The sequence below is a fragment of the Callorhinus ursinus genome, unplaced genomic scaffold (assembly GCF_003265705.2).
Source record: "Callorhinus ursinus isolate GAN/ISIS: 27379988/994484 unplaced genomic scaffold, GSC_fseal_2.0 scaffold19, whole genome shotgun sequence".
Classification (NCBI taxonomy): domain Eukaryota; kingdom Metazoa; phylum Chordata; class Mammalia; order Carnivora; family Otariidae; genus Callorhinus; species Callorhinus ursinus.
Genome location: NW_027397081.1, coordinates 22,069,423 through 22,094,863, shown reverse-complemented (window position 1 = coordinate 22,094,863; position 25,441 = coordinate 22,069,423). Strand labels below are relative to the sequence as shown.

Below are 25,441 nucleotides of genomic sequence, written 5' to 3'. Positions count from 1 at the left end.
AAATCTAACTGAGGGCGGTGCCCAGGGGTCAAGCCAAGTGCCAGAGCGCCCAATATCTGGGGCCTTGCCAACAGATCCTCCCCCAGGCCTTTTAGGAGTCTTCCTTGTTTTCAGGTTTGAAGAATACAGCCCTGTTAATCCACGGCAACCTGGAGACAAGCACTGCCTTTAGGGCCAAATGGAATCCAGAGGCTTTTTTCAAGGAAGCCTGGTGCCAGAAAAGGACTCGGGGAAACTGAGGCCCAGGGAAGACGCAGACCCTGAGAAAACCCAGGAGATCACACAGCCACGGGGGACTAGGCCCCACCAGAAGTCCCCACGGGTCCTCCTGCCCTCTTCCAAGCATCTGTTTTCTCCTGCCCAGGAGCGGGCAGGATCAGGGCCCTGGGACAAGGTACCTCCCACCCCCAAGCCTGGCCGGCTCACCTGGCCTTCCCGGCCTGTCAGTCCAGCTGTTCCGGCAAGAGAACATTTTCTTCTCACTCTATTTGGACAGCTGCCGGGATAGTGATGGTGGGAAGAGAATGTCTGATTACTGAGAGAGGGGGCAGGGCAGCGACAGGGCCACAGGGCCTCCGACGGGGCGGGCAGAGGGCTGGAGCTGGGGGGAGGTCCGGGGGGGGGGGGGCAGGCTAGGTGAGGGAGCCAGGTGGGGCCTGGAGCAGCCCGACAGGGTACCTGCAGGGAATGGCTGCCACTCACAAAGAGGGTGGCAAGAGGGGCTCTGGAGCCTGGCCTTGGGCCTGGAGTAGTGAATGGAAGCCCAAGAGCAAAGGGAGAGAATGACTCCCTTCTTTATGGAAAGTGCTCAGCTACAGGGTGGGGCTGGGGATGGCCCCTCCGGCCCAGCCCCAAACCCTTCCTCCCCGACACATCCCCAGCCCCTCCTCAGCTGGTCCAGGGCTGGTGGATGGGGCTCAGGGAGAGGAAGAGGAGGCATCAAGTGGGCAGAAGCCAGAAGACCCAGAGACCCAGCCCCCTCCCGCTCCAGGAGGCGGCAAACAGAATTGTGGCGTCAGGACACACCCGTTTCCTCCTCTCTCTCCTTCCCAGCGGTCCGTCTCTCATTCCCCTTCCCTCCCCTCCCTGTCCCCTTTCCGGCCATCTCGTCCTGGTGTCTCCCTGTCCTCATCTCCACCTCCTCCTGCCTGCCTCCCCCAACTCCCCACCCTCGGGTTATGTAAGGGGCCTGAGAACAACACAGACGGGGCTTTGTTGTCAAACCAAATCCATACGGAGCCGGAATCGGCCAACGCAGCTGTTCCCCATTCCGTCTGCCTTGGCAGAGTGGAGACGCTGGGCAGGAAGCCCCCACACGCCTCCAAAAGTTTTGGGAAGTGGGGGGCAAACGCTGGCCCGAGGGCCCCCAGGCAGCTAAATGGGTGGCCAGAGACCAGTCATTCTTGCGTGGGACCACAGCAGGGGACCAGCTGGCCCTCAAGACAGAACAGAGCCCTGTGCAAAGCCAGGGTCACAAAGACCACAGAGAGGAGAGCTCTGGGCTAGAAGCAGGCCTAGAAGGGGGGACACAGACTCACACAGGCCCACCTGTGTTCCCGTCCACACACGGATGCATGCCCAGGCTCTCTCTCTCCTGCACAACCCACGTACACACTCATCCACACACTTACAGTGCGCACACACACACCCCCCCCGGCCCAAGCACCACACACCGTATGCGCTCACCTGAAAGGTGCCTGAACAGAAATCTCCTCCCTGCTCTGACCAGCCTCCTCCATCCCAGCAGGTCCCTCCCGGAAAAGAGCCAGAGCTCTGGAGAGAGGAAGGTGGAGGGCAGAGATCAGAAGCCAGAGAAGCTCCACCAGCCAGCTCGTCTTTGGAGACCCTCAGGCTCCCGGACGAGGTCCCACCTTCCTGCCCAGGAGGATGTCCAGGCAGGTGGGTGAAGGCCAAGAGAGCCGAGTTTAAGTTTACATTGAGTCTGCTTTCTGCCGGCACTGTCCCTTCCCCGAGCCCAGCTGCTGGGAGAACCATCTCCCTCGAAAACGCTGGCGCTGCCAACAACGGCAGGCACTCCTGAGCCTCCACTAGCAGGGCGCCTCCCCGGCCCCGGGAAATGCGGCCGCCATGTCAGGACCACTTGGATGTTGAGGCAAAGGGGGCGTGGGGGACACCGGATGACAAGACGGGCAAGAAGAGGTGTCAGACGCGAAGGGAGGGAGGGAAGAGGGAAGAAAGGAAGGCAGAAAACGATCAGATAAAGAAAAAAATGGGCGCCTGGGTGGCTCAGTCGTTACGCGTCTACCCTCGGCTCAGGTCCTGGTCCGCGGGGAGCCTGCCTCTCCCTCTCCCGCTCCCCCTGCTTGTGTTCCTGCTCTCGCTGTGTCTCTCTCTGTCAAATAAATAAATAAGATCTTAAAAAAAAAGAAGAAAAGAGAAAAAGAGGGAAAAAAGGCCCAAGGAACGGACCAGCAGAGAAGGGGGACAGTGATGTGGGGAGCAGGGCCCACACAGCCCGGGAGGACGGGCTCCCCATCTCCAAGAACACACCCTGCCCTGCCAGGCCCGGGCTAGCGTCCTCCGGGGACAGGGCCAGCCCAGGAGAAACAGGATGGCGGTGGACGTTTCCAGAGCGCGTCCCAGTGCACCTGGTCCTCCATCCGTCCTCATCAGCCGTGCTCCCCGGGGGTGTGGCTGGCCCTGCCCGTCCTGGTCTTTGGGGCCTGGATGATGTCAGGACCTCAGAGAAAGGAATGAGGTGGGGGCAGGGGGACCCAGGGTCACTCCTGCCTGTGGGGAGGAGACGCTCGGGGCCCTAGGCCAGCAAGTTACATTTTTACTACCTCCTTTGCAAAAAGAAATCGTTACAGAGCAGGTACCGTGTGCCATCCCGGTGCCAGGTACGAGGACACGGCAGGGAGGAAGGCAGTCGCTGGTCCCGCCCTACGGTGACATCTGGGGCCGCTCCCAACCTGCAAATGTTTACCTCCCCTGGGCCTCCCAAACCTGTGAGGTGGGGCCGATGCCATGAGCCCAGTTCACAGACATGCTGAGGGAGCATAACGACCTGACACCTGCCCGAGGTCACAGACCTGGGAGCAGACGGAGAGGAGACAGGGTGCCATGAACAGTGGCTCCTGCCCGGACACCTGCCCCTGGCCGCCGGGCCTGCCGTCAGACACTCTTCAGGATCTGGGCAGATGGGCAGCATCTGGGCCGCAGATTCCGCACACTGGGATGTCACTGGAAATGCTCTCTCGTTCAGAAGCGTGGGCTCCTGGGAGAAGGAACCCGAGGGCCCGAGGCCAGGCAGCCGGGAAAGGAGACAAGCAGGGCGCCTCCACCATACCCCCCAGAGCACAGGTCCCCCCGACCCCCAGCCCCGCCTGTGGCAAGAGTGGGACCCAAGGGGCAGTGGGGGCGCGCGGGGGGGAGGTGGCAGCGTGCTGGGCAGTCCGGCAGACTTCCGAGAGCAGAGCCTCGGGTTGGATGCTGAAGGACACTCGCCATTTAGGAAGGTGGTTACCAACGGCACCCAAGCCATGGTGGGAGTGCAGACAGGACAAAGAGGAGGAGCTGAGAACATACGCGGCATGCTGCTGGTGAAGTAAAAGTCTTGATGGGGTCAAAGGGGTGGGCAAGGTTCAAATAAAACTCTCCAAAGCCCAGAAACCCTCCGTCCTACTTTCAAATGAAATTTTACGTGGAAGGCCAATACGGAGAAGAAGGCATCGAAGTGCGGTTGTTTGGGTTGAAGCAAGAACAGGGGTGAACCCCACCTCCTGAGTGGACACCAGAGAGGGACTCCACCCCCAGGGGCACCTCTCTTGGCCCTAAAGGGGAGGAGAGGACCGATGTCAGGACAAGAGGGGGGATGAGGACCAGTCTGTGCAGGGACCTCAAGTTCGGGCCGAGGAGGGGAGACAGGAGGGCGAATGGGCCGAGCTGCATGCACCCAGGGTGGGTGGAGTGAGGGGCAGGCCCTCCTCAGGGGGCAGCCTCCTGCGCATCCCTACCTGGGGCTCCTACCTGGGGCTCCCGCTTGCCTCTCCAGCTCATGGAGAGACCCAGGGGGAAGCAAGGCAGCAAGCTGCCAGGTCAGGCCCTTCTCTGACAGACAGCTCACCTTTCCAAAGGGCAGCTTTCTTCCTTTGCCTCAGGAAAAGGAGGAAGGAAAGCAGAAATACAGTGAAAATGAAGAAAACCCAAGGTACATCTTCCATTCATTTATCAAACAAATATTTACCGAGCACTTATTATTTGCTATGCATCATTCCAGCCATGAAGAACACAGCAGTGAACAAGATAGGTTCCTCGAGCTCACACTAAAATCCTAAAATCTTGGGGGAGAAAATACCTTAAAAGTTTTCAAACCCGCTCCACACCACCACCGTGCCCCTCCTGTGCTTGCATTCTCCTTTGGACTGTCCCTGTCAAGGTCAACGGTCTATGCCTAAACATCTTCGACGATGGGGAACGCGCCCCCTCCACAGTCAGAAGCACGCTCCCGAAATCTCCAGCGGGCCCCACTGAGGACCCTGCTGGCATCCCTCCCCACCTGGCCTCGGCAGAGCCTGGGGCAAGGGAATCAACAGAGCATCAGATGCACTGTGAGAATGTGCAGGTTTTATTGTATATCAACACAAAACAGAAGGATGCCTCGCTAGTTCTGCTCGTTCTGGGCCAATGACCTGGGACCAAAGGAAACAAGCAGGCCCCATGCTCACCTGTCCAGAGTTCCCAGGTCCCTCAGCCTCTGCCGCCAGGACTGCCCTGCTCGCTTCCCTCCCAGAAGCCTCCGGCAGTGGTCCCCAGGGCGTGCCCTCGCTGGCCCCCACTTCTCTCCTGCTGTCCCTTCCAACCAGGCCTCCCTCCCCCAGACCTGAGCCACCTGCAAGGGGGCGGCGGGGGGATGCTGGCAAGGCAGAAGGGAAGCTCACCCCGAGGACTGAGAGCTGCTCTTGGAGAAGCCAGGCCAGGATGGGTGTCAAGGAGGACCCGGAAGCAAAGGTGCTCCTGCCTGGCAGGGATCTGGGGATGCCGGGTCCTGGGCCCTGGAAGCAGCCACCGTTGGCCCAGGTCCCTGAGCTCTGGGACCTGTAGGGGCCCTCCCCTTCCCCACGTGTCACCACGGTGGGCGGCTGAGGCCTTGCAGCCCTGTGGGCGGCAGCCAGGGAGCCGCATTTCCAAAGGAATAGGAGCCGGCCAGATGGAAGCAATTACGGGGGGAATCAGGAGAGGTGGGGGCCAGGAGAGGCGGGGAGGGAGAGAGGAGAGCCCTGCCCCGCCTGACCACAGAGGGAGAGCCCTGCCTCGCCTGACCACAGAGGGCTGACAAGCAAAGCGCCTGCACTTCAGGCAAGGGTGCTGCAACGCGCAGGGCGAGATGTGGGGTTCGGGTCAGCACAAAGAGCTCTGGGCTGGCAGGCTGAGGTTGTAGTCTGCCTTACCACTAATGCACTGTGGCCTTGAGCCAAGTCCTTCACACCTCTGAGCCTCTTCAGAGACCAAAGGACAAAAAATGAGCTTGGGGGAGCAGTGGAGAGCTTAACTGAAAAGTGCAGGTTTCCAAAACAGGCCTAGATACAGGTCCCCGCTCAGCTGCTTAGGAGCTGTGACCTTGGCCAAAGTTTCAACTTCCAGAGCCTCCATTTCTTCATTGATAAATGGGCTGAATGAAAGGTGTGCGTGAGGCTTACGCAAAGGGATAGAAATAAGTGCACAGCACGCCTTTTTTCTTTTCTTATTAAGTTTATCGGGCCAGACTTCTAAGAAGTGCTTGATAGATACATGGTAAGTACTTGTGTTATTTGCTAAGTCTTTTTTACTGCAAGGACAGGTGTTTACAGAGGCTGCACGGGCAGAGGACACAGGGCAGATGGTGGACATAAGGAACGTTGCTACAGCCCCTGGAACCCACACCCTGCAGGAGGGTTTGGATCCAAGGCAGAAACAACAATGTGCAGGGCCAGCACTCTGCAAACGGGTCCCTGTCCTCTCCAGCCACCACCACCCTCCCCACCCCACCCGGGAGAGCCAGATCCGGGAACCCCTGACCCACTGGGCTGGGCTGCAGAGGGAAAGTCCATGCAGGAAGAAGGAACTGTCCTACCACACAAGGACAGCTGCTTCTGGGCTTCTGCAGCCCTGCCTTGTCACACTCGAGGCCCAGGTAGACACAGGCCTTCTCCAGGCCTGCACCTGCCCTCGGGCCTAGCAGCAGCCCCTCCTCCACGCTGGGCAGAAGCCAGAGCCTCAGATTCTAGAGTCAGCCCAGCATCTTTCTACAGGACAGCTCTGCAGGGCTGGGGTGGGCAGAGAGAGTGTCAGGAGCTGCCTGTATGTCTCCTGGTCCCAGGCAAGGGGCCAAGACCAGAAGAAAACCTGCAGTTCTGGACGCTTGAAGGTCCTTCTCACCCTGGAAAGCAACCGACCCCACGCAACCCGTTGGCAGAGCTCAGCCCCGTACTGGGCTCGGGGACCCCAATCGGAAGCCCCGTGGCACGTGGCTGGGGCCCAGGCATCACAGACACTGCACCCCCACTTGATCCAATCACTCCTCCATCTGCAGCACAGTGTCTCACACACACACACACACACACACACACTGGGAATGCGGTAGAGGTCAGGGGGTGATTCTGAGGCCGGGGGTGGCCGGCAGCCTACCCAGAGGCCCTCTGAACACTCACACAGCAGTGCTGAGCACCTCTGGGAAGGGAGCCCCAAAGGACAGAGGGAAACAAAGGACCAGAGCCTCCATCCTTTTCTGGAGGCAATCAGAGGTTTCAGGTGAAGGTTTCAGACCCTGAGAAGGAAGGAGGGCCCAGGGGGGGAGCCGGGGGGGGGGGGGGATGAGGGAAGGCCCAGCTAGCTGCTGCAGGGGGGAAATGTCTCACCACAGGGCAGCTAAGGAGTCGGCATGAGGGAGCAAGTTCTAGAAGTCTTCTGGGGGCCCTCCCCTCACTACCTGATCACCCCGCTCTCCAGAGCCCAGGGTCCATCTCCAGGGGCTCGGGAGTTCAGCTGGGTTTTCGTGCCTGCCTTGATCCCCGTCTGCAGACCTGGCCCTCAGCCTCTGGAATGTTCTGTGACACTGATCTGGAGGGTCCCTTTCAGGAGGCTGGAGCTCTCCCTCCTCTGTGGGCTGGAACCATTCTGTATTATTCTAAGGTAGAGTGACCCCTTCCCTCAGACAGAAAGTGTGAACCATTCTGAGAGGGGGAATTCATAACACCACCGGGGCAGCCTCTCTGAGGTGAGACCCAGAGAATGTGCCCAGATAGGGTCCGAGGGGGCCCCCAGTGTAGGGCAGATGACAGGCCAGCGTGGGGTAACTACAGAATGGCCACAGGTGAGGCTGGAACAGAGAAAGGGGGTCCGACTTCTCTGCTCCTGCTGGGGACTTCCCCAGGATTTGGTACAATTCCAGAAAGGATCAGATTCTTGGTTCTACCCAGAAAACTGGATCCTCAAAGGGCTGGGAGGGTAAAGGGCCAAACAAATCTGTTTCTGAGGAGTGGGGAGCGAGTCACTGCTTTGGGTAGAGAAGGGGGTGAGGGAGAGAAGGGAAGGCAGCCTAGAAGGCGCAGAGGGCTTCCGCGGCCCTGGTCTCTGCTCCCAGGAAAGAGGGTCCCTGCTGGAGCTACAGATGCCATCTTAGCCCACAGTCCCGACAGGTGATTCTGACTTCCCCTTCCTAAATTCTTCCAGCTGTGCTCCCCTCCTAACCCCCTCAACTTGGGCTGGGGAGAGGACGGGGGACTGGCCCCAACTCCTATCTCTCCTGCAACCCTTGATGAAACCCAGGGCCCCCGGACAGCCGAAGATCTCCCACCCAGCACAGTGATGCTGAGGGACGGCACAGAGAGTACTCGGTGGAGACGGGAGTAGAACAAGGTCAGAGCGCCACCTCGGCCCAGGCCCACCCGCTCCCAGCAAAGAGAAAAGATTACCCACAGGGTAATTTCTAGGCCCCGCCCCCCCGGAATAGCTGGCACCTCCCAGGCACCCTCTCTGGAATTAGGGGGCAACTCTGGAGGGTAAGTAAGAGTGTGGAGTGTGGAAGGAACATCACTAGCAGCACTTACATGCCTCTTCCTTTGTGCAGGTACCTTTCAGTGCACTTCACACATATCAACGTATTTAAAATCACCCTGGCAAATACCACGGCCACGGCCCGGAGGTGGCCACTCAGGAGACAGCAGCATCAGCTTGTGCCTCGTGTGACAAGCTAGCCCGCACCAGGCCCCGCTCCCAAGGTTCTGCGAAGAAGAAGTCAGCCTGAACTTGGCTTCCTGGCTGGGTCTCCCTCCAGTGGTGGAAAGCACACCCTTCCCTGAGGAGCCTGTGGGGGTGCCAGCCTGTGGGTGGCCATGAGGTCAGACAAGCACAGCTGAGCACCTGAACACTGCCTACACCATCCCCACGCCCAGCCTTCCAGAAGGAGCCCCCTAGGCCAGGCCCTCAGGACCGGGTCTGTGGAACAGGGGAAGCAGCAGCAGTGGATCAGGCCTCCGATGGCCCAGACGGAGCTTACCCCCAAGACTGGAAATGGAGGGGGCAGTTACTGGCAGACATGTTGGCAACTCTGGGCGGGCCAGAAGGTGCCTGCCAGCAAGGGCCCCAGGCGGCAGCCAGCGCCCACAGCGGAGCCCGGGGGTCCTGTCGCATCTGTACCCCACCCTCACCCCAACCCCATCCCTTCCCACTGTCCACCACCCCGGCAACTCTGAGGCACAGGGGCCTAGGCCCAAAGGCGCCCACAACGGGGACCTGGCATCCCGGGCACCGCCTGCCTGCAGCTAGCAACTCCCACCTTTGGGCTCTGCTTAGCGACCTTGGGACTCCTGCACACGGATGGACCCAGCAAAGCCTGTCACCTCTAGCCAAGCCAGCCCACCGATCTCCTGGACTCGATGCGGGCGGTTGTGCGAGACAGCAGGGCTCAGAGGATGCTGAAGGTGGGGACGCCTCTTGAGCAGGGGCGCAGGGGTCGGGGCTAGAAACTTTCCGGAGAAGAGGACCATCCGGGTGGCTCACTCCAAGGGAGAGAAGAGCACCGGCTTCCCGCGAAAATCTGGTCCAGAGAAAGGGATCCCGGGGCCGTGGCCGCCCCACCCCGGCCGGCTCCGCGCTGCGCCCACGTGCCCGGCCGACCACCTCCCCCGGCCGCGGCGACGCGGGGCGAAGGGGGGTGAGGGGGGGAGGACCAGACAGCCGGGCCCCCGCGGCGCTCCCGCCCTCCCCCCGGACCTCACGGGGACCGGCCGCCGCGTACTCACCCTCGCGGGTGGAGCGGGGCGGGGCACGACACTTTCGCGCACAGCTCCGATCCGCTAGGCGCACGGGCTGGCGGCGCGGCGGCTCCGCTCGGCCGGGTCCCTGTCCCGGGCGCGGGGCCGGCCTGGGAGCGGGGAAGTCCGCCTGCGGGGAGGCGGGGGCCCGGGCCCGGGCGGGGGGCGGGGAAGGGGCCGGACACGCTTGCGCACACGGCCGGGGAGCCGACTCCGAGGAGCGGGCGGGCTGGCGGAGGAAGGGCGGGGAGGCGGAGGAAGGGCTGGGGCGCTGCCGCGCGCGGGCGGGGCTGAGGCCCGCCGGCCTGGGACGCTGTGGGAGCCGTGGAGGCCTGGGGGGGGGGGGGGGGCGGGGGGGCGGGGGCGCGGGGGGGGGGGGGGGGGGGGCGGAAGGGGAGGCCGGATGGGGTGAGGGTAGAGCCCGGGCGGGCGCCGCCTGTGAGTGGCGCCAGGATGGATGTGCCCAGCGCAGCCTCCGCGCACTCTCCTGGGAACAATGAGACCCAACAAAGGGTTCTCAGCTCTCCCACGTGGTGAACCGCGTCCTTCGCTCGCTTGGCAAAGTGAGGTACAGAAGGGGGAGGGCCTTGTTTCGGGAGCCCACCCCCACCCCTAGGGCCCCGCGGCCAGGTGCCCTGGACCTGGACCTAGACCTGGGCCTCTCCTCTGCCCTCGTCTGCACCTGCAGCTCCCAGACTGCTCTCTCTGCCGCCCCTCTCTGCACACCGATTTTGGCCTTGAGAAAGCTTCTCAGTTTCTGTTCCTTACAGAAGGCGCCAGGCACGCTGTCTCCAGGGAAAACCTCATCAGTCTCCTGACCCTACTTCCTTGGGCTCAGACATCCCCCAATCAACCCTGGAAACCGCGCAGGCCCAGAAACCGTAGTCCAGAAATGACCCCCGAGGAAAACCCCAGCCCCCGAGGCACTCTCTTGCATAGGTGAGTGGTTCTTCCATAGGTGAGCGGTGTTTACTGAGCTCCTAGTGGGAACAGCCTGGTGCTGGAGGGTCCGGCGGCTCCCAGGAAAGTCTGAGACCTGGTCGCTGTCTCCACGAAGTTTACCCAGAGAGAATGCTCATAATGGACTTCTGTTCAAGAATAAGGCAAGACAGGAAGTGACTAAGTGTGAGATGTTAGTAACCGACAGTAAGTGCAAAGGGGGTTCAGAGAAGTGCCAGCTCCAGGTTCACCTCAGATGAAACTGGAGGGCTTGTTTGTTGAGAACAGATACCTCCGGAGGCTCTGCAAGAGCAAAGTGGAGAAGGCTTGGGTGAACAGAGTCAGCCTCCAAGTTCTTCCACAGGTGACTTCCATTCTAAATCACACCTTGCCCAAACAGATTCTTTTTGCATCCCACCAATGTCTAACTTAGTTATGTTTGAATGGTGCCGTTGGCTTGGTCTGTCAAGCATTCAGTCAACAAAGGCTTACTGCATTCCACTCCAGGCCTAAACTAAGCTTAGCTAGGTAGAAAGAAGTCAGTGACTAAAGTCCATGCCCAGAGCGAGTCAAGGGGAAAAGGGGGCTATATCGTCCCTGGTTCACAGGCAGGAAAACTGGCCCAAAGAGAGTCAACAGGTGCCCAAAGCACCAAGGTGAGTCTGGCCAAGCTGAACTGAGAATCGACCCAGCTTCTAAACTTTGCTGACCCTTTGGTGAACTACATCTAAACACGGTTTGCAGTTCTTGCCATGAGCCACGTAAACGTCACTCTGCCAGAGAACAGAACTGAAGGGCCAGCTCTCACTCCCGGAGATCTGACTCCCAAATCTACCTCTGTCACTACATTGCTTTAGTTTTCTTACTCGAAAAAAAAAATGGAAATAACTGTGTTTAGTCAAAGTTACTATTGGTATTAAATTAGGCAGTGGACTGGAACTTGGCTCTGAAAGTACAATGTGCATGTAAATGTGAGTTATCTTATGCAGGTGGCATCCCTTCTTGAACCTATAGAAGTAGTCAGATCTCGGGGCGCCTGGGTGGCTCAGTCGTTAAGCATCTGCCTTCGGCTCAGGTCATGATCCCAGGGTCCTGGGATCAAGCCCCACATCGGGCTCCCTGCTCTGCTGGAAGCCTGCTTCTCCCTCTCCCGCTCCCCCCCACGCTTGTGTTCCCTCTCTTGCTGTCTCTCTCTCTCTCTCTCTCTGTCAAAATAAATAAATAAAATCTTAAAAAACAAAAAACAAAAGAAGTAGTCAGATCTCCTCCCCGCCCCCCCCCCAGGGCTTATCCCAGGTTACTGGGCGCCCAGAAGCTAACTGTAACTCTGAGTCCTCCCCTCAGGCCGTGCAGTGTGTTTACTCATGATCTTTCCCCTTCCGTTTCTTAATGACACAACCAGTTGCTTAGCTAGCTGCCTGGAAGCCATATGATCAGTGGGGCAGGAGGGAAGCAATTCTGGGGCCTTTTGAACCCTGGGCGAGGGGTTCTGGAGCCATCTGAGCACCACCCAGCTCCTTGCCCCCTTGCAGGACACTGCAGGTTGCTCAGCAAGAGGCAAGGTGATGAAGCCAGCAGGGGTTTGGCTCCTTGGGACTGTTCTTCCCGGAAGCTAGCTGCACCAAGGACAAGTCAAGACAGCCTGAGGAGCCGCCGTCCGGGTCCTGGTCCCGTTTGGAGCCGTGCTGCTTCTGTTCCTTTTTCCTCTGCCTCCCTTGACCTCTCTGGTTCTGTCTCCACGGTGGAGGAAGTGAGGCAACCAGAGAGGCCTCAGGGCCAGAGGGAAGGGGCAGGTGCTTGTCGGGGAAGCCGTGGCCCCGGAGGCTCCTCCTTGGCAGGCGGTGGGTGTGGGTAGGAGGCCCGGAGCCGCTCGACAAATGTGCCTCACAGGCTTCTGGCTCCTACCAGAACACCGCACATGTGCCACGTTAGCATCCTGCCCACCAGGAGGAGGGAACAGCAAGATGCCGTGTGAGGAAGAAACAAACCCAATCCAGCATTTCAGACGCTTTTAAAAATAGCAACTCTGGGAGGGTATTTCAGCTCCCATTTTTATCAGATTTATATGGCCGGACCTTAGAGCTGAGCTGTTCCCAGGGTTCTCAATAGCAGGCAGGGGACATCACTGTTGGAGTCTTAGAAACCTGCCGCTAGGCCAAGGCATTCCAGGAATCTTTAGGCTGGAGGAGATCCCAAGAAGTCATTGCGTGCAGCCCTTGCCTCTGCTTGGGGCCACAGTCAATTAACCACAGACAGTTTATGGCTTGCTTTTTTTTTTTTTTTTAAAGATTTTATTTATTTATTTGACAGAGAAGGAGAGAAAGAGCACACAAGCAGAGGCAGAGGCAGAGGGAGAAGCAGACTCCCCAGCGAGCAGGGAGCCTGATGTGGGACTCAATCCCAGGACCCTGGGATCATGACCTGAGCCGAAGGCAGCCGCTTAACGGCTGAGCCACCCCGGCGCCTTTTTGCATAAAAGTCACTTGGTTTCTGTGCCTCCACACTGCATAATCTAGGATTTCACAGCCCTTCTAATCAGAAGTTCTTTTTAATATCTAGCCCAAATATCTCTGGTTACATCCTTCTCACAGTAGAAACAAAGCTAACGTTTCCCCAGTGACAGCTATGTCCGAAAAAGGCTTGTCTTTAATCCCCACAAAACCCCTCATGGTGGGCACTCTTAGCATTCCTAATTTGGGAGCAGTTAGGTAACTTGCCCACGATCATACCTGGGGGATGGTGCAGATTCTATGCCGAAGCCATCAGACCACACTGCCTCCCAGACATTTGTCCTTCTCTTGGACTTTCATTTCTTCATCATGGTCCTGAAGGACGAACTGGTCAGTGTTGTCATTGTGCACGTGTGCGTCATGCCAGAAGCTTGGCTCTAGATCCCAGCGTGCTAAGCCATGGTCCCCCGAACTGCCCGGCCGCTGCTTGTCAAGCATAGCCTAGAAATTTGCTTTCTCTTTGCATTTGCCTTCTCACAGCCCCCTCTGCTTTATTTGAAGGCATTCACCACTTTTGTAATTACTTTGTGATTAATGCCTGTGTTCCTCACTAAATCATAAGCTCCATGTAAGCTCTAGCTCCAGAGTCTTACTTAAAAAAAAAAAAAAATGTCCGGAAGATGTGCAACACGTGCTCATTGAATTGAAACGGATTCAGTCCCTGCTTATTTTTTAAGTGGTTAAAACATGGTAACTTCAAGTCTGTGTAGATTTCAGAATCCAGTATCATTTCACTAATAATAGCACTAGAACAAACACAGGGTTGCCAACATTTATTTTGCTGAGTGAGGATATTTTAAAAACAACTACCACCAATGACTACCATCTTCTTTAAAAAAGGACATTTAATGGGCGCCTGGGTGGCTCAGTTGGTTGAGCAGCTGCCTTTGGCTCAGGTCATGATCCTGGGGTCCCAGGATCGAGTCCCGCATTGGGCTCCCTGCTCAGCGGGGAGTCTGCTTCTCCCTCTGACCCTCCCCCGTCTCATGCTCTCTATCTCATTCTCTCTCTCAAAGAAATAAATAAATAAATCTTTAAAAAAAAATAATTTTTTTTTTAAAAAAAGGACATTTTAACATCATATATACATGTTTGGAATGAAGATTTTTGTCCTTTCTGAGGAGGAAGAGTTGGCCGACCTACATTAGTCGATTCAGAAAGAAAAGAGATATACTAAAATGTTTCGGCTCAGCTCAGGTCATGATCCCCCGGGTCCTGGGATCGAGCCCCGCATCGGGCTCCCTGCTCCGCGGGAAGCCTGCTTCTCCCTCTCCCACTCCCCCTGCTTGTGTTCCCTCTCTCGCTGTGTCTCTGTCAAATAAATAAAATCTTTAAAAAAAGTAATAAAAAATAAAATGTTTTGGATATGGAAGTATTACAAGAGAAACAATTTCAAATATTACTTTGTATGTAAATGTGTCTCGATTTGTTCCTCAGTCCGGGGCTCTGTGTTCAGCTTACATGTCCCACTTGTTCCAAGATGTTATTTTTTTCCGTGTCATGAAGGAATGTTGACAAATCGAGGACACTCAGCAATTTTGCTCTATGAGGAAACTTTTGGGCAAAATGAAAGGAGCCAAGGAACAATAGCAGTCATTCTTCCTTCCTTCTCTAGCCACGCCGAGGAGACAGTGGGCCAAGTACTGGGGGCTGACAGCCAGTTGTGGACATGTCCAGGATTCTCCCGCGAAGGGTGACATCTGCCCCTGCTCCAGCAGGGCAGGGACCCAGGCACGCACAGGGAGGGCACGCAATCAAACACAGAAGACTTTCTTTGCAGCACGCAGGACAGATGGATCATGCTGCCAGGGAGGGGCCGGCGTTTGCTAGCTGGTTAAGGTGGGGTCGAGGGACACTGGATCTTGCTCAGGAAGCTTTCTCAGGGGAGGCAGGATGTGGGGTTCTGCAAAGTGACATCCAGAGGAAAGCTAGGGCAGGGGCGCCTGGGTGGTGTGGTCAGTTGAGCAGCCGACTCTTAGTTTCCGCTCAGATCATGATCTCAGGGTCGTGAGCTCGAGCCTCGCGCTGGGCTCTGAGCTCAGCGCGGAGTTTGCTTGGGATTCTCTCTCCCTCTCCCTCCCCCCCTCCCACTCATGCCCTCTCTCTTTCTCTCTCTAAAATAAGTAAATACAAACTTTTAAAAAAAGAAAAAAAATAGGAAAGCTAGGGCAGAGAGGGGGTAGGTAGCTCTCTGTATCCCCTGGACTGAGAAGCAGGAGACCTCGATTGAGTGGAGCTCCTTTGCTTGAGGGGAAAGCCCTTGCTCGGGAGGTGACCCAGTTGCTGTGACCTGCTCCAGGCCCACGGGACCTGTGGTGGAGGGAGCTGCACTTGGACCCCTGGGGTCCCTGGGAACACAGACTCCCTAGAACTGGCAGGAAGTGGTACGTGGTCAGAAAGCGTGGGTCTTCGAGAAGAGGCCCTCTGGGAGTTCAGATGAGGTGTAACAGAGCAACTGACCCCTTGACTCGGCCAGCTCCTCCCTGCAGCTGGAGGCCCCCGGATTCAGGTCCGACGGGGTTGCCTCGAAGATAATCTCATGTGGTGGCGAGGGCAGAGAGGTGTATGTCACACAGAGACTCAGCAGGATCCATTTCATGCCTCACCACACATCTGATCAGCTGTTCCCTGGAGGAGAAGCAAACACTCTCGTGGGCAGGACGCTGGCCACTGCAGGGGCCTTTGGGGCATGAGGGCCGAGTTCCTGAGGTCGCTTCTCCCAGAGCAGTTTGCAGCCTGCAGGGCTGTTCTCTGGGCCTTGGTGACTCTGGCTTCAGGGGCCACAGGAGAAGCGACCCTCTTCCCCTCTGAAAGCAGAGTTCATCCTGACAGAGGAGTGCCTCCCAGCAGTACAAAAGGGCAAAGCCTTTAGAACCTCTCTGTAGAAGAGCTCTTACCTACAGTCTCGTCCTACGCTCTCCCCACCCACGGAGCCACACTCCCAGAGGGTGCAGGTTGGCGGGTCTTCTCCATCTTCCTGTCCCCAGTGCCGCGCTGCAGTGCCCGCCCATGCAAGGTGTTTGGTAGAGACTTGATGGATGGGTCAGTAAGCCTGAGAGGGAGGAGGAGCGATGGGACAGACCAGGCTGGGGAGTCAAGTCTGGGGAGGCAGGGAATACCTTGGCAGAGCTTAGTCCCAGGGAAATAGAGACCCTGGTCCCCTGGGAGGCTCCCCAGCGGTCCTTTGGGGTCGGGATTTGCCACGGGCTAGTCTTTTCCAAGCGTGCACCCATGTGTGAAGCCAGATGAGAGCCCCAGCGGCAGAACCTGATCTGTCAAGGAGAAAAGGATGCTCCCGGGATCGGGTCCCTCTGCTCTGTCCGCAAGGAGGGGCCTCTCTGGGTGGGCATCCCCTCCACTCCTGCTCCCCTCAAGTATCTTTGCGACAGTTCTTGTACATGGACAAAACCGGCCACGGCTGCTCTTAAACTAGCCGCTACTTCATCTCTTCCTGGGGGAGGAAGGCAGCTCCCACCCGGGGCCACCCCGCTCCCTGTAACCAGCCTCCTTTGGCCTCACTGCCTTATTCCACTTAGGCTGTCCTGCGACAGATGCGCTGGGTCAGCTACCCTGCCGAGCACTGAGATTCCACAAGCGTACTCCGTTGGTCTTCCTAGGGGAACCTAGTACGCCAGCCTCTCCCACATACTTGTTTTCAAGGTAGCTTCCCAGGTGCTGCCTCTTTTTACTCCTGCGGTTCAGTTCGCATGGCTGTCTGCCCCAGTAGCCTGGAGGGGAGGAGCTTTGTTTTCCCAACAGTTAAAGCACTGCCTGGCTTAAAAGTCCATCAGGGGCCTCTTAAAAGTTTACCAGAAAGCAACACTATCACGCGTTAGGTTTACACAGCAGGACACCTCATGGAATCTCATCCCTGCTCTTAAACAGGCTCAGGACACGTGGGGTCCGGTCCAAGGTTATGGGGTGAATGTGAGCTCCAGGGGGAGAGACTTCTGTTTGTTCCCCACTTACCAGTCTCTAGGGCAGTGCCTGGCCTGCGAGGTACATTTGACTCTGAACTGTCTCCTGGTTCTCTCAGTCCAGGAATTGCAGACTACAGGCCATCCCTGCCTTATGCTTCCCTCTTATCACTTGGAAGAAGCCAACATCCTCTCCCCCGAGAAAGCCTCCCGAGGAAGCACGATCTAGTGGGGCTGAGGGACTAACGAGTAAATCCCAGCCCCGCTCCGCAGCGTGGTGTACCTGTCCCCTGTGCTGAAATGAGTGCCTCATGTATCCAAGTGCATGCCCTCACGTGTGCACCCTGATGTCACCCTTCCCAGATAAGCCCCCGAAGGCTCCCTAAGGCCACCAGCCTCAGACACTCTTAAGTCGCTTCCTGGCCTCCAGATTCTATGAACAGGGACCTGTGTTGCTGGTCACACCTCGAACCTGAGCCCTCGAAGCTTTTGTCCTCCACCACAACCGTATCATTTTGCCCTTGATGGGCTGTTTTGTGTTTGGTCTTCTGGCTGTTCTATGAGCTTGTTTTGTCTTCCTCCCTAGATAACAAAGTCAAGGCCAGGGGCTCGCTGACCAAGTAACAGAGGCAAAGGCAAGCTTTTTTGGGCTCGCATCATCTGATTCTTATTAAAACCCTCCCACTTCCAGGCGGCAATCCTTTATCCTTGTCAACAAGAAGTTTATCAGCGGGGCTGACTTACAGGCTGGAGGTGCGACCTCCGTTCTGGGGAGGGGAAGAGGAAGCACTGTCAAAAACACTCTATAGGTTATTTCCATAAAGTTTTTGTATCTGGTTTTTTGGGGGAACTCCCAGACACATGGGCCTCGAAAACCAGGAGGAAGATACAGCAAATGGGAGGAAGGAAGGGGGAGGTGGGAGCAGAGCAGGAAGGACCGAAGACGGGGGAAGGCACCGTCGGATTCGGGACATGGGAATCACCAAGGATGGTGTTCACTGGGATTTGGAGAAAGCCCTTGGCACACATCCAGGTCAGCTGAAGCCACCACCCCAGACCTGGCTCCTGGACCAGGATCTTCCTACCCTGTTCTGCCGGCACCACCTGCCCCCCGAGTCATCAGTCCACACCAAAGGAGACCAATACTTTACTCACATACTAGGAATAAGCCAGTACAAAATACATTTTGAAAAAAAATTCACTTGGTACTAAAACTCCCGAAGTCCCTCCCCAGCCCACCCGGATCCCACACATCTGTGTTCTTCGCCGGACAGCCCCTGGGTGGGACTCAGCTCCTCTGGGCCTCCTGCAAGAGCTTGAGCAGAGGGTCATCGGCCCTGAGGGCGAAGGTGAGGGTGCGCTGCTGGTAATGCTCCGGGTCACACTCCAGGTTCTCGATCACATCTGCTAACAGATGAGCCCGCTCCACCCCGGAGCCGGGGGCCTCGAAGCCCAGGGCCGTGAAGTGCACGTGCAGGTGGTAGTAGGAAGGCAGGTAATGCAGGTACACGCGGAGACGGTCTCCCCTCACCTGGTAGCGCTGCAGGATGGCTTCCTGATGAGAAAGAGGGGTGGCAGGAAAGGGGTCACTGTGCTGCCCCCAGGCCCTCCTCTGGCCCTAATCCCCGGCTGGCCTCTGGACAGCTGACAAAAGCCCTCCAGAAAGCCCTCCCCACAGTTCACTGCAGGTCCCTGTCTTGCATTCTAGGGAATCAACAAAAGCAGGTGACAGCAGCAAACAGGGGCTTTTCTCCCAAATGAAGGGAACGGGGGCCTCCGTTAAGGTCCCGCACTCCAACCTCGATAAAACATTGAAGCTCCTCGAACAGTTGCTGCTGGGAATCTAGAAGTCTCAGTGTCAAAGGACAGGCCCCAGATGTCTAAGACTATGGGGACTGTCCTCCCCGTGGACGACTGATGCCGACTTAAATCACCGAGTAGGTGGGAGGGGGGCCTGTATCCCCTCTTAGCATAGAACAGAGTGGAGCTGGGGAACAAGGGTGACAGGGATGGGGCTGAGCTGAGGCTTGGTGGAAGACAGAGAATGGGGGAGGGCACATGGGAAGGGCTGCCCCTAGAAGACCCAGGGAAGATCTCACTGGACTCCCGGTAGAAGAGGAAAGCATTGACTTTGACCCTGGCTCCCTCTGCCCATCCCCCACCTTGCTCAGGGGTAGGGCTGTTTCTACCAAGCTCCCGTTCTGGAGCCTCCAAGGCTTGGCATCAACAGGGGACTCTGATTTCCACTGTGGGTGAATCCCTGAGGAGGTCAGAGGTGAGGAGAAAAAGACGAGGGCCTCAGTGGGCTCAGAATACACCCCACAATTACATCCTACACTTGGGACTCTGCCTGGGGCTCTCTGCAGCAGGGTGAGGCCAAGGGCAAGGCACCCAGAGGCCTTCTGGGGGTAAGTATGGCTGGCCTGTCCGGGCGAGGCTGCCTGAGCTGCCAGGGCAGGTGGAAGTGTAGGCCCAGCATCTCCCTGAGAGAAAGACGCCATTCTGCCATCCAGAGGCTGTTTCAGGAGAGAAACGAATTACTCCACTCAGAGACGGGTGGCCAGAGAGGCAGCAATGTGGGCCGGCAGGAGGGAGAAGGCCAGGTAGGGTGCAGTGGCAGGCAGCTGGGGTCCAGAGGTAGCAAAGAGTGGATCCAGGAAAGCCCTTCCCCCAGGCCTGCGGCAAAGCCACTGAGAGCAGCTCCCCTGGCCGGGCACCCTGGTGACTGCTGGGCCCTGGCCTGGGGCAGCATCTTTGAATCCTGAGTGGAAAAAAGAGTGGCAACCACCCCACAGAATGGGATTTAGCAGCACCCCATCCACACATCGAGGCCCAGGGAGGTGGGATGACGAGTCCTGCCCAGGGTCACTCAGGTGGTGAGGGTCAGAATGCCAGAACCAAGACCACGAGCCCAGATTCTAGACCCTCCTCCCTTGCCTCCAGGGCTCCTCTTTAATTTCATGTGATCCAGCAGATATCCCCGTACAAAGCACCCCAGAATGCCAGGTGCTCCAGAACTCGGGCTCTGGCCTCAAGGCAGAAGAGGAGGTACAATGTGCACACATCGGAGCTGGGGACCCATCTGGCCAAGAAACGCGTCTGGCACGATGTGGCAGTCATGAGCAGACACAGGGGGTCCTGGGAGAAAAGGGGGTCCCAGAAGAGACCTGCAGGAGAAAGGCAGGGAAGCAAAAGCGGGAACCCAGGCAGAGGAAAGGCGGCTGAAGGCAGAGCTGGAGGGAAGGGCAGGACCAAGGAGTCCCTCTGAGGAGCCCTCGTGGGGCCCAGGGACGGGCAGCCAGAGAGGAGCCCCGTTCACAGACGGGCTTCCAGGAAGGATGAAGAAAGTGGCCAGGGAACACACCGGAATTAGAAAAGAATCCCTCTGGGCTTCGGTGTGGATTTGGCCAAGGCAACTCACCTGGCCCTCCCGGAGGATGTTCCTGAGCAGCGGCAGGTGCTCTGGAGCGAGGTCCCGAAGCGATCGGATGCCCCGGCGATGGCAGATGGCAATCAGGTACAGGTCATCAAGCTGCGCAGAGATCGGCAGCGGTCAACCAGGCTCAGCGGCGGACAGAGCCAGGGGAGGCTGCCCATCCTAGAATCCCTCACAGAAGCCAGGGAGCGCCTGCCCCCAGGCCTGCTTCAGTGCCATCCATAGGCGATCCCAGGGAGCCCCTGGCAATGGGGGCCTCCACATGCCTGGGATGTGCGGGACAATCTAAGGACAGAACTTCTGTTCGCTCTTGCTACTCAAGAATACCATATGGGGGGGGGGGCGCCTGCATGGCTCAGTCATTAAGCGTCTCCCTTCGGCTCGGGTCAGGATCCCAGGGTCCTGGGATCGAGCCCCGCATCGGGCTCCCTGTTCCGCAGGAAGCCTGCTTCTCCCTCTACCACTCCCCCTGCTTGTGTTCCCTCTCTCGCTGTGTCTCTGTCGAATAAATAAATAAAATCTTTAAAAAAATAAAATAAAAATATCATATGGGAGTATTTATATACTCACAGAGCTGATGGCGGGGTGAGAGAAGGTTCAAGAAAGTGCCAAGGACAACTCTTTCCCTCCAAGAGTTTATGGGCTAACAGCATGTACATAAGTAGCTACTACAAGACATAAAGTGATAAAAGTAAAGGAAGAAAAAGGAAAGACCAGCTAGCTAGGTTGATCCAGACAGGCTTCCTGGAAGAGGAGGCAGGGGATCCAGGTCTTAAAGAAGAGGTAGCGTTTAGAGAAAGGGCATGCCAGTAGAAGGACAGTTAAAGGAAAGGCCCAGAGGCAAGGAAGTATAGAGCAGGAGGGGGGAGAATAAGCCACTTGATTTGTCTGGAGTCCAGTGCAGGGGAAGGGGTGTAGAAGGATTTGAAGGGCGAAAAGGGACCCTGGGGCCAGCTTAGCAATGAGCACCGCCAGAGTGCCAGACCTTTTTCTCTCTTCCCCCACCACATAGGGCTCAGAGAGCACCCTTCCTGCTGTCCTTCCTGAAAACAGCGCCTGGCCGAAAACCTGGAGGTTCTAACAGCGCAAAGAACCAAAATCAACAAGCTCTTGTGCCAGAAGGCAAATGAACCCTTCCTCTGCCCAGAAAACCTTCCCGCCCCTCCCCGCGCACTTGAGCCCTGGCCCTGGCTGATAATCACATCCATGTGCAAGGCAGTCCCGGGCCGCCAGGGCTCCATGGGGCAAGGCCCGGCAGTGGGGAGGGGGGAGGTCTGCAGCACTCAGCTGAGCGGCTACATTCCTCAAGGACATAATCCAGGGACCGTGAGTCACCCAACTGAATCCCCCAGGGCCCCAGTTTGAAAACCGAGGAGGTTTCCCATATGGTGCCTGTTGTCCAACTGTGGACAAGGTAGTCTCTTCAGGCCACAGACATTCCTCTCTAACAGTCGGGGCCTCTCAGCCTCACACCTGCTACAGATGAGCCCCGTGGGAAGCTCCCAGCAAATGGCTAAGCTGTGCCTGCCGAAGCGGCAGTTTGCCCACAAGCTCCTTCTAGACTCTCCCTCCTCAGGGCCTGTGCCCAGGACTCACTCACTCTCTCTCTCTCTCTCTCTCTCTCTCCTAGCAGCCCCAGGAGAAGCAGGAAACAAAAGTGCTTGAACTTGGGGTGTCTGCGTGCCCGTTGGTATCTTCAGCTGTTGTTATGTGTCACTGTCCCAGACTCTCAGATAATAGTAGCATTTGTTTTAGATGATGGCTGCTGACCAATCACAAGCATGACATTAAATCACACCTCTCTGCTCCACAGGCATGGAATGAAGCATGAAGCCGGCTGCCGGGCGTCCGTCACAGGCTGTGTGAAGGAGGGAAACCCTTTCTTTGATAGCAGACATGACCTCAGATTTTCTGCAGGCAGTTCAAGCCCCCCCCCCCGCCCCCGCTCCCGGGCCCAGAGAAAGGGTCTGAAGCAAGCTAGACAAGGTCTCAGGCTGGTATCCCAGAAGGTGGCCCGCCGATCACTCCGGGCAGGCCAGACACCATTAATCTCTTTTTACAAGGCAGGACAGCCGACTCAAAGAGCTTCCTGGCAAGGGGCAAGAAGGAGAGTGGCTGGAGCCTTGGGGAGCCATCTCTCCCCCTCTGGAGTGAGCCAAAGGAAGAGTTTCCTGGTCTGGGCACTTTAGATCCAAGAACCGACCTGAGATAAACTGAAAGTACACACTGCGTCCACAGAGACAGATAGAGATACACTTACACACACAATATGCAAAGACTACACCTGGGAGGAGAGACAAAGAAATCCTCTCTCCTGAGAAACAGTCCCTTCAGGGGGAGGGAAATGGAGGAATGTGGGCTGAGGGAAGGACTTCCACCGAGCTATTTGTACTACTTGCATTTTTACTGTGTGTCTGTGAGGAGGGTGCAGAAGGCAAGCTGAGGACAAAGCACAAGCTGGCACCCCGCAAGGCCCCGCCCCCAGGTGGGACATGTGTGACACTCCTCAGCACTCCCCACTGCCCTAAAGCAAAGGGAAGGAAAGACAAATGGTTAACTTAGAGAGATTACACTCCTGCAGGACAGGAGTCTCCCTCAGTTTACAAATGTCTTAGTGATTTATAAGGAAAAAGCATTCTTATCAATAACCTAACTTCCAGAAGGAAACTCCCAACTGTCTTAATGTTAATGCTTTGCTAGAGGGAAAAACAACCTTAACTTGACAATGGCAAGGCCTCCAATATCTTGTAGGTCCTCTTTTGCATAGGAAGGTTCTTTAGAAAACCTCCCTTTTTCCTTACCCCCAACCCCCAAGTATATAATCAGCCACCGCTCACAGCCCCGGGGCAGCAGCTCTTCCTGCCCAAGGGTCCTGTCCCCCTCTTTAATAAACCACCTTTTGGCACCAAAAAAGCCTCAAGAATTCTTTCTTGGTCGTTGGCTCCAGATCTCACCTACATTCCCCAAACTACATCACATGTATTAACTAGGCCTTAAAAAAAAAAAGGCAAATAAAAGAGAATATACAGGCAATTTCTTACAAGAACTGGGGAAGGGCTATTATAAGCTCCAGGGAAGCAAGATTCTCTAGCATTTGACCAATATATGTGGAGTGGATAGATGGGTAGACGGACGGACGGATGGATGGACGGACGGACGGACAAAGAGTCTTCTTTAATCCTGGGTCAGCAGTTGGGAGCATACCCTTATGACATACTTTTGGGAGAAACAGCAGGAGGAGATTCCAGGGTGGCTAGGAAGGCTCCTTAAAGCAAACACCAGAGTACTTCTTTCCTCAGTCCGTGCCCACCGCCCCCCACCCCCACCCCCATACAAGAACAAAGAACAGACGTCCAGGCCCGGTCTGTCTCGCCTGCTGGCTACACTGGCACAAATTCTAAGGGAGCTGTTGATTTCAGTATTCTGTCACAAGCCAGGGATTCCAAACAATGAAATATGGCACCACCAAGAGACAGGCGCTAATTAAGCAAAGGTTAAGAACAATGGCACCTGTATGGCCATCAAAGTAAGTCTGACATTTAAACGGGCCTATTCATAAGCCCCGAGGGTGAGCCACCCCAGCCCTGTGGCTGGGAGCCCAGTGCAGTTCCTGAAGACTTTTGTCTTAAAGGGGACAGACAGACAGGGCAATTCCACCCACAGGCCCAGCAGGATGCCTGCCAGCACAAGGTCAAAACGACGCTGTGTTTTCTTTAGTCTTCAAAAATCTCGCGAGGTAGAAGTTCCTCGTACTTCATAGCCCATCTCCCGTGCCCCAGTCTGTGACCCGGGCCTTCAGGCACAGGGCTGCTCATGGGGCAGATGGGGGGCTTGCAGAGCTGCACAGAGGCGTCGCCCAGAGCTGTCACCGTCATTCCTATTCTGTGGCCTTGTCCTAGCTCCCCAGACAACTCCAGAGCCAGGCTCTTCCTCCCTCAAGGCCTGTGGTGGGGATAAGCTGCAGGGCTGCGGGTGGGGGGAGTGGACACAGGTACTCTGGCAGCCTCCCTCCACTATCCACCCTACCAGTGGGCAGTCACCTCCTTTGGGTTGGTTGCCATGGCTCCTTCCTATCAGTGCTTCGGATCACAGGCCTGCCTGGATCTGCTGGTGTCCAGGGTTCTAAGTGCTCCTGGAAGGGAGGGTGGCCAAGCCACTTGGCTGGTTAAAGAATGGCCCCTGTGGTTATGGATGCAAACATCACCCCATTCCTCACCCCCTGGGTGGGAGGAGAACCAGGAAGAACTCGGAGCTGACACCTGAAGGTGTAAATGTTTGTACACAGCTCAGGCTTCCATTGTTGGTGAGTTAACACCTGCTCAGAGAGACCAACAGGAGAGAAAAGGGCAGGATTAAGGAGGACCAGCAACCTGGAGCAAGTCCTGGGAGACCAGAGAGCCCCAGCAAGAAAGCTTTTACCTGCTGTTGGTTCCACTTGAGGTCAGGGATGAGAACAAAGCCATCAGAGGGGTCTGGGTTCTCAAAAACTATCCGGTCAGCTTCTGCCTTCTTATCGAGAATGTTGTATACCCACTGGAAGGAGGGGAAGAGAGAGGGTTCACAAAGCTGCTCACGACCTCTGGGGAAACATCACAGACTGGGTGGGCTAGGGTATGCTCTCTTGGGCCCCTCCAGGGAGGACAGCCAAGCCATAAAGGGCCACAAAGCTCAGGGGCGTCTACACTCAGGCTGCCTTGTCCCCATCGCTCTGCTCTTAGGGGCCAACCCCTCACGGGCACTGCAGCTCGGATTGGGGGGCTAGCTCTTTTGGTCCTTCTTGTGGACACGTCATGGACATGCTCTACTTGGCCTCACAGGCCTGGTCTGCGTCCATCCCCTCCACTGCCCCCAGGACTCAGGGACGGCTGTCTCCAGAGGCCCCTGCCCACTTTATTCAGGACCACTGGCAAAGATAGTCAGAAGGAGCTCCTTCAACACAGCAGGACAGGAAAGGCTGAGGTCCCAGACATTAACGTGTGTGGGCTTCCCACCCGGCTGGTGGGACTCTCCCTAGCGGTGGGCTCGGTGCCCCGGCCCGCCTGGAACCACAGGAGTCTCAGCTGACATGGGCTGAGAAGGCAAATGAACCCTTCCTCTGCCCAGAAAACCTTCCCGCCCCTCCCCGCGCACTTGAGCCCTGGCCCTGGCAATTACAATCACCTACCGTGGTGGTGGCACAACCCAGAGACGGCAATTACACAGACCTTTCCTGTCACCCCAGGGCCTCCAGCCCCACCCCCGCAGACTGTTTTATTAGCTGCTGACAGTCTTCAGAGAACCCTTCCTTGAGTTCTGGGTGGATCCCAAGGGTCCTGGTGGCCTCTCTGAAGAAGCCAGCCTGCAGGGAGGTTAAGATATGAAAGCCCCTTGTGCTCACAGGGCTCA

The 25,441-nt window shown here is 56.9% G+C and overlaps 2 protein-coding genes and 1 long non-coding RNA gene across 10 annotated transcripts in view; 1 reads left to right on the top strand and 2 right to left on the bottom strand.

The window, feature by feature from the left end:
- ST3GAL4 (ST3 beta-galactoside alpha-2,3-sialyltransferase 4) overlaps window positions 1–9,385 on the bottom strand; it is a 33,311-nt gene extending 23,926 nt beyond the window's left edge. Inside the window, exon 1 of one of the 7 annotated variants that reach the window (XM_025893629.2) lies at window positions 9,243–9,385. The gene's annotated coding sequence lies outside the window, so the exon portion shown is untranslated. Of the gene's footprint in view, window positions 1–426; window positions 545–1,686; window positions 1,709–9,242 lie in introns of those variants that run through there. The other 6 variants (XM_025893630.2, XM_073903954.1, XM_025893626.2 and 3 more) reach the window with 6 other exon arrangements.
- Window positions 9,386–9,547: 162 nt separating this feature from the next.
- On the top strand, window positions 9,548–14,458 carry LOC112840263 (uncharacterized). Its single transcript, XR_003212429.2, has 3 exons — window positions 9,548–9,817; window positions 10,025–10,193; window positions 11,726–14,458. It is a non-coding gene; the product is annotated as an uncharacterized lncRNA (long non-coding RNA).
- A 2,972-nt stretch (window positions 14,459–17,430) lies between these two features.
- The window catches only part of DCPS (decapping enzyme, scavenger), a 43,394-nt gene continuing 35,383 nt past the window's right edge, over window positions 17,431–25,441 (bottom strand). Inside the window, exons 4-6 of one of the 2 annotated variants that reach the window (XM_025893516.2) lie at window positions 24,476–24,589; window positions 20,042–20,152; window positions 17,431–18,175 (exon numbers count right to left, since the gene is read on the bottom strand). In XM_025893516.2, the coding sequence (XP_025749301.1) occupies window positions 17,909–18,175; window positions 20,042–20,152; window positions 24,476–24,589 (492 nt within the window). In that variant the 3' untranslated portion in view covers window positions 17,431–17,908. The remainder of the gene's footprint in view (window positions 18,176–20,041; window positions 20,153–24,475; window positions 24,590–25,441) is intronic. The other variant, XM_073903957.1, reaches the window with a different exon arrangement.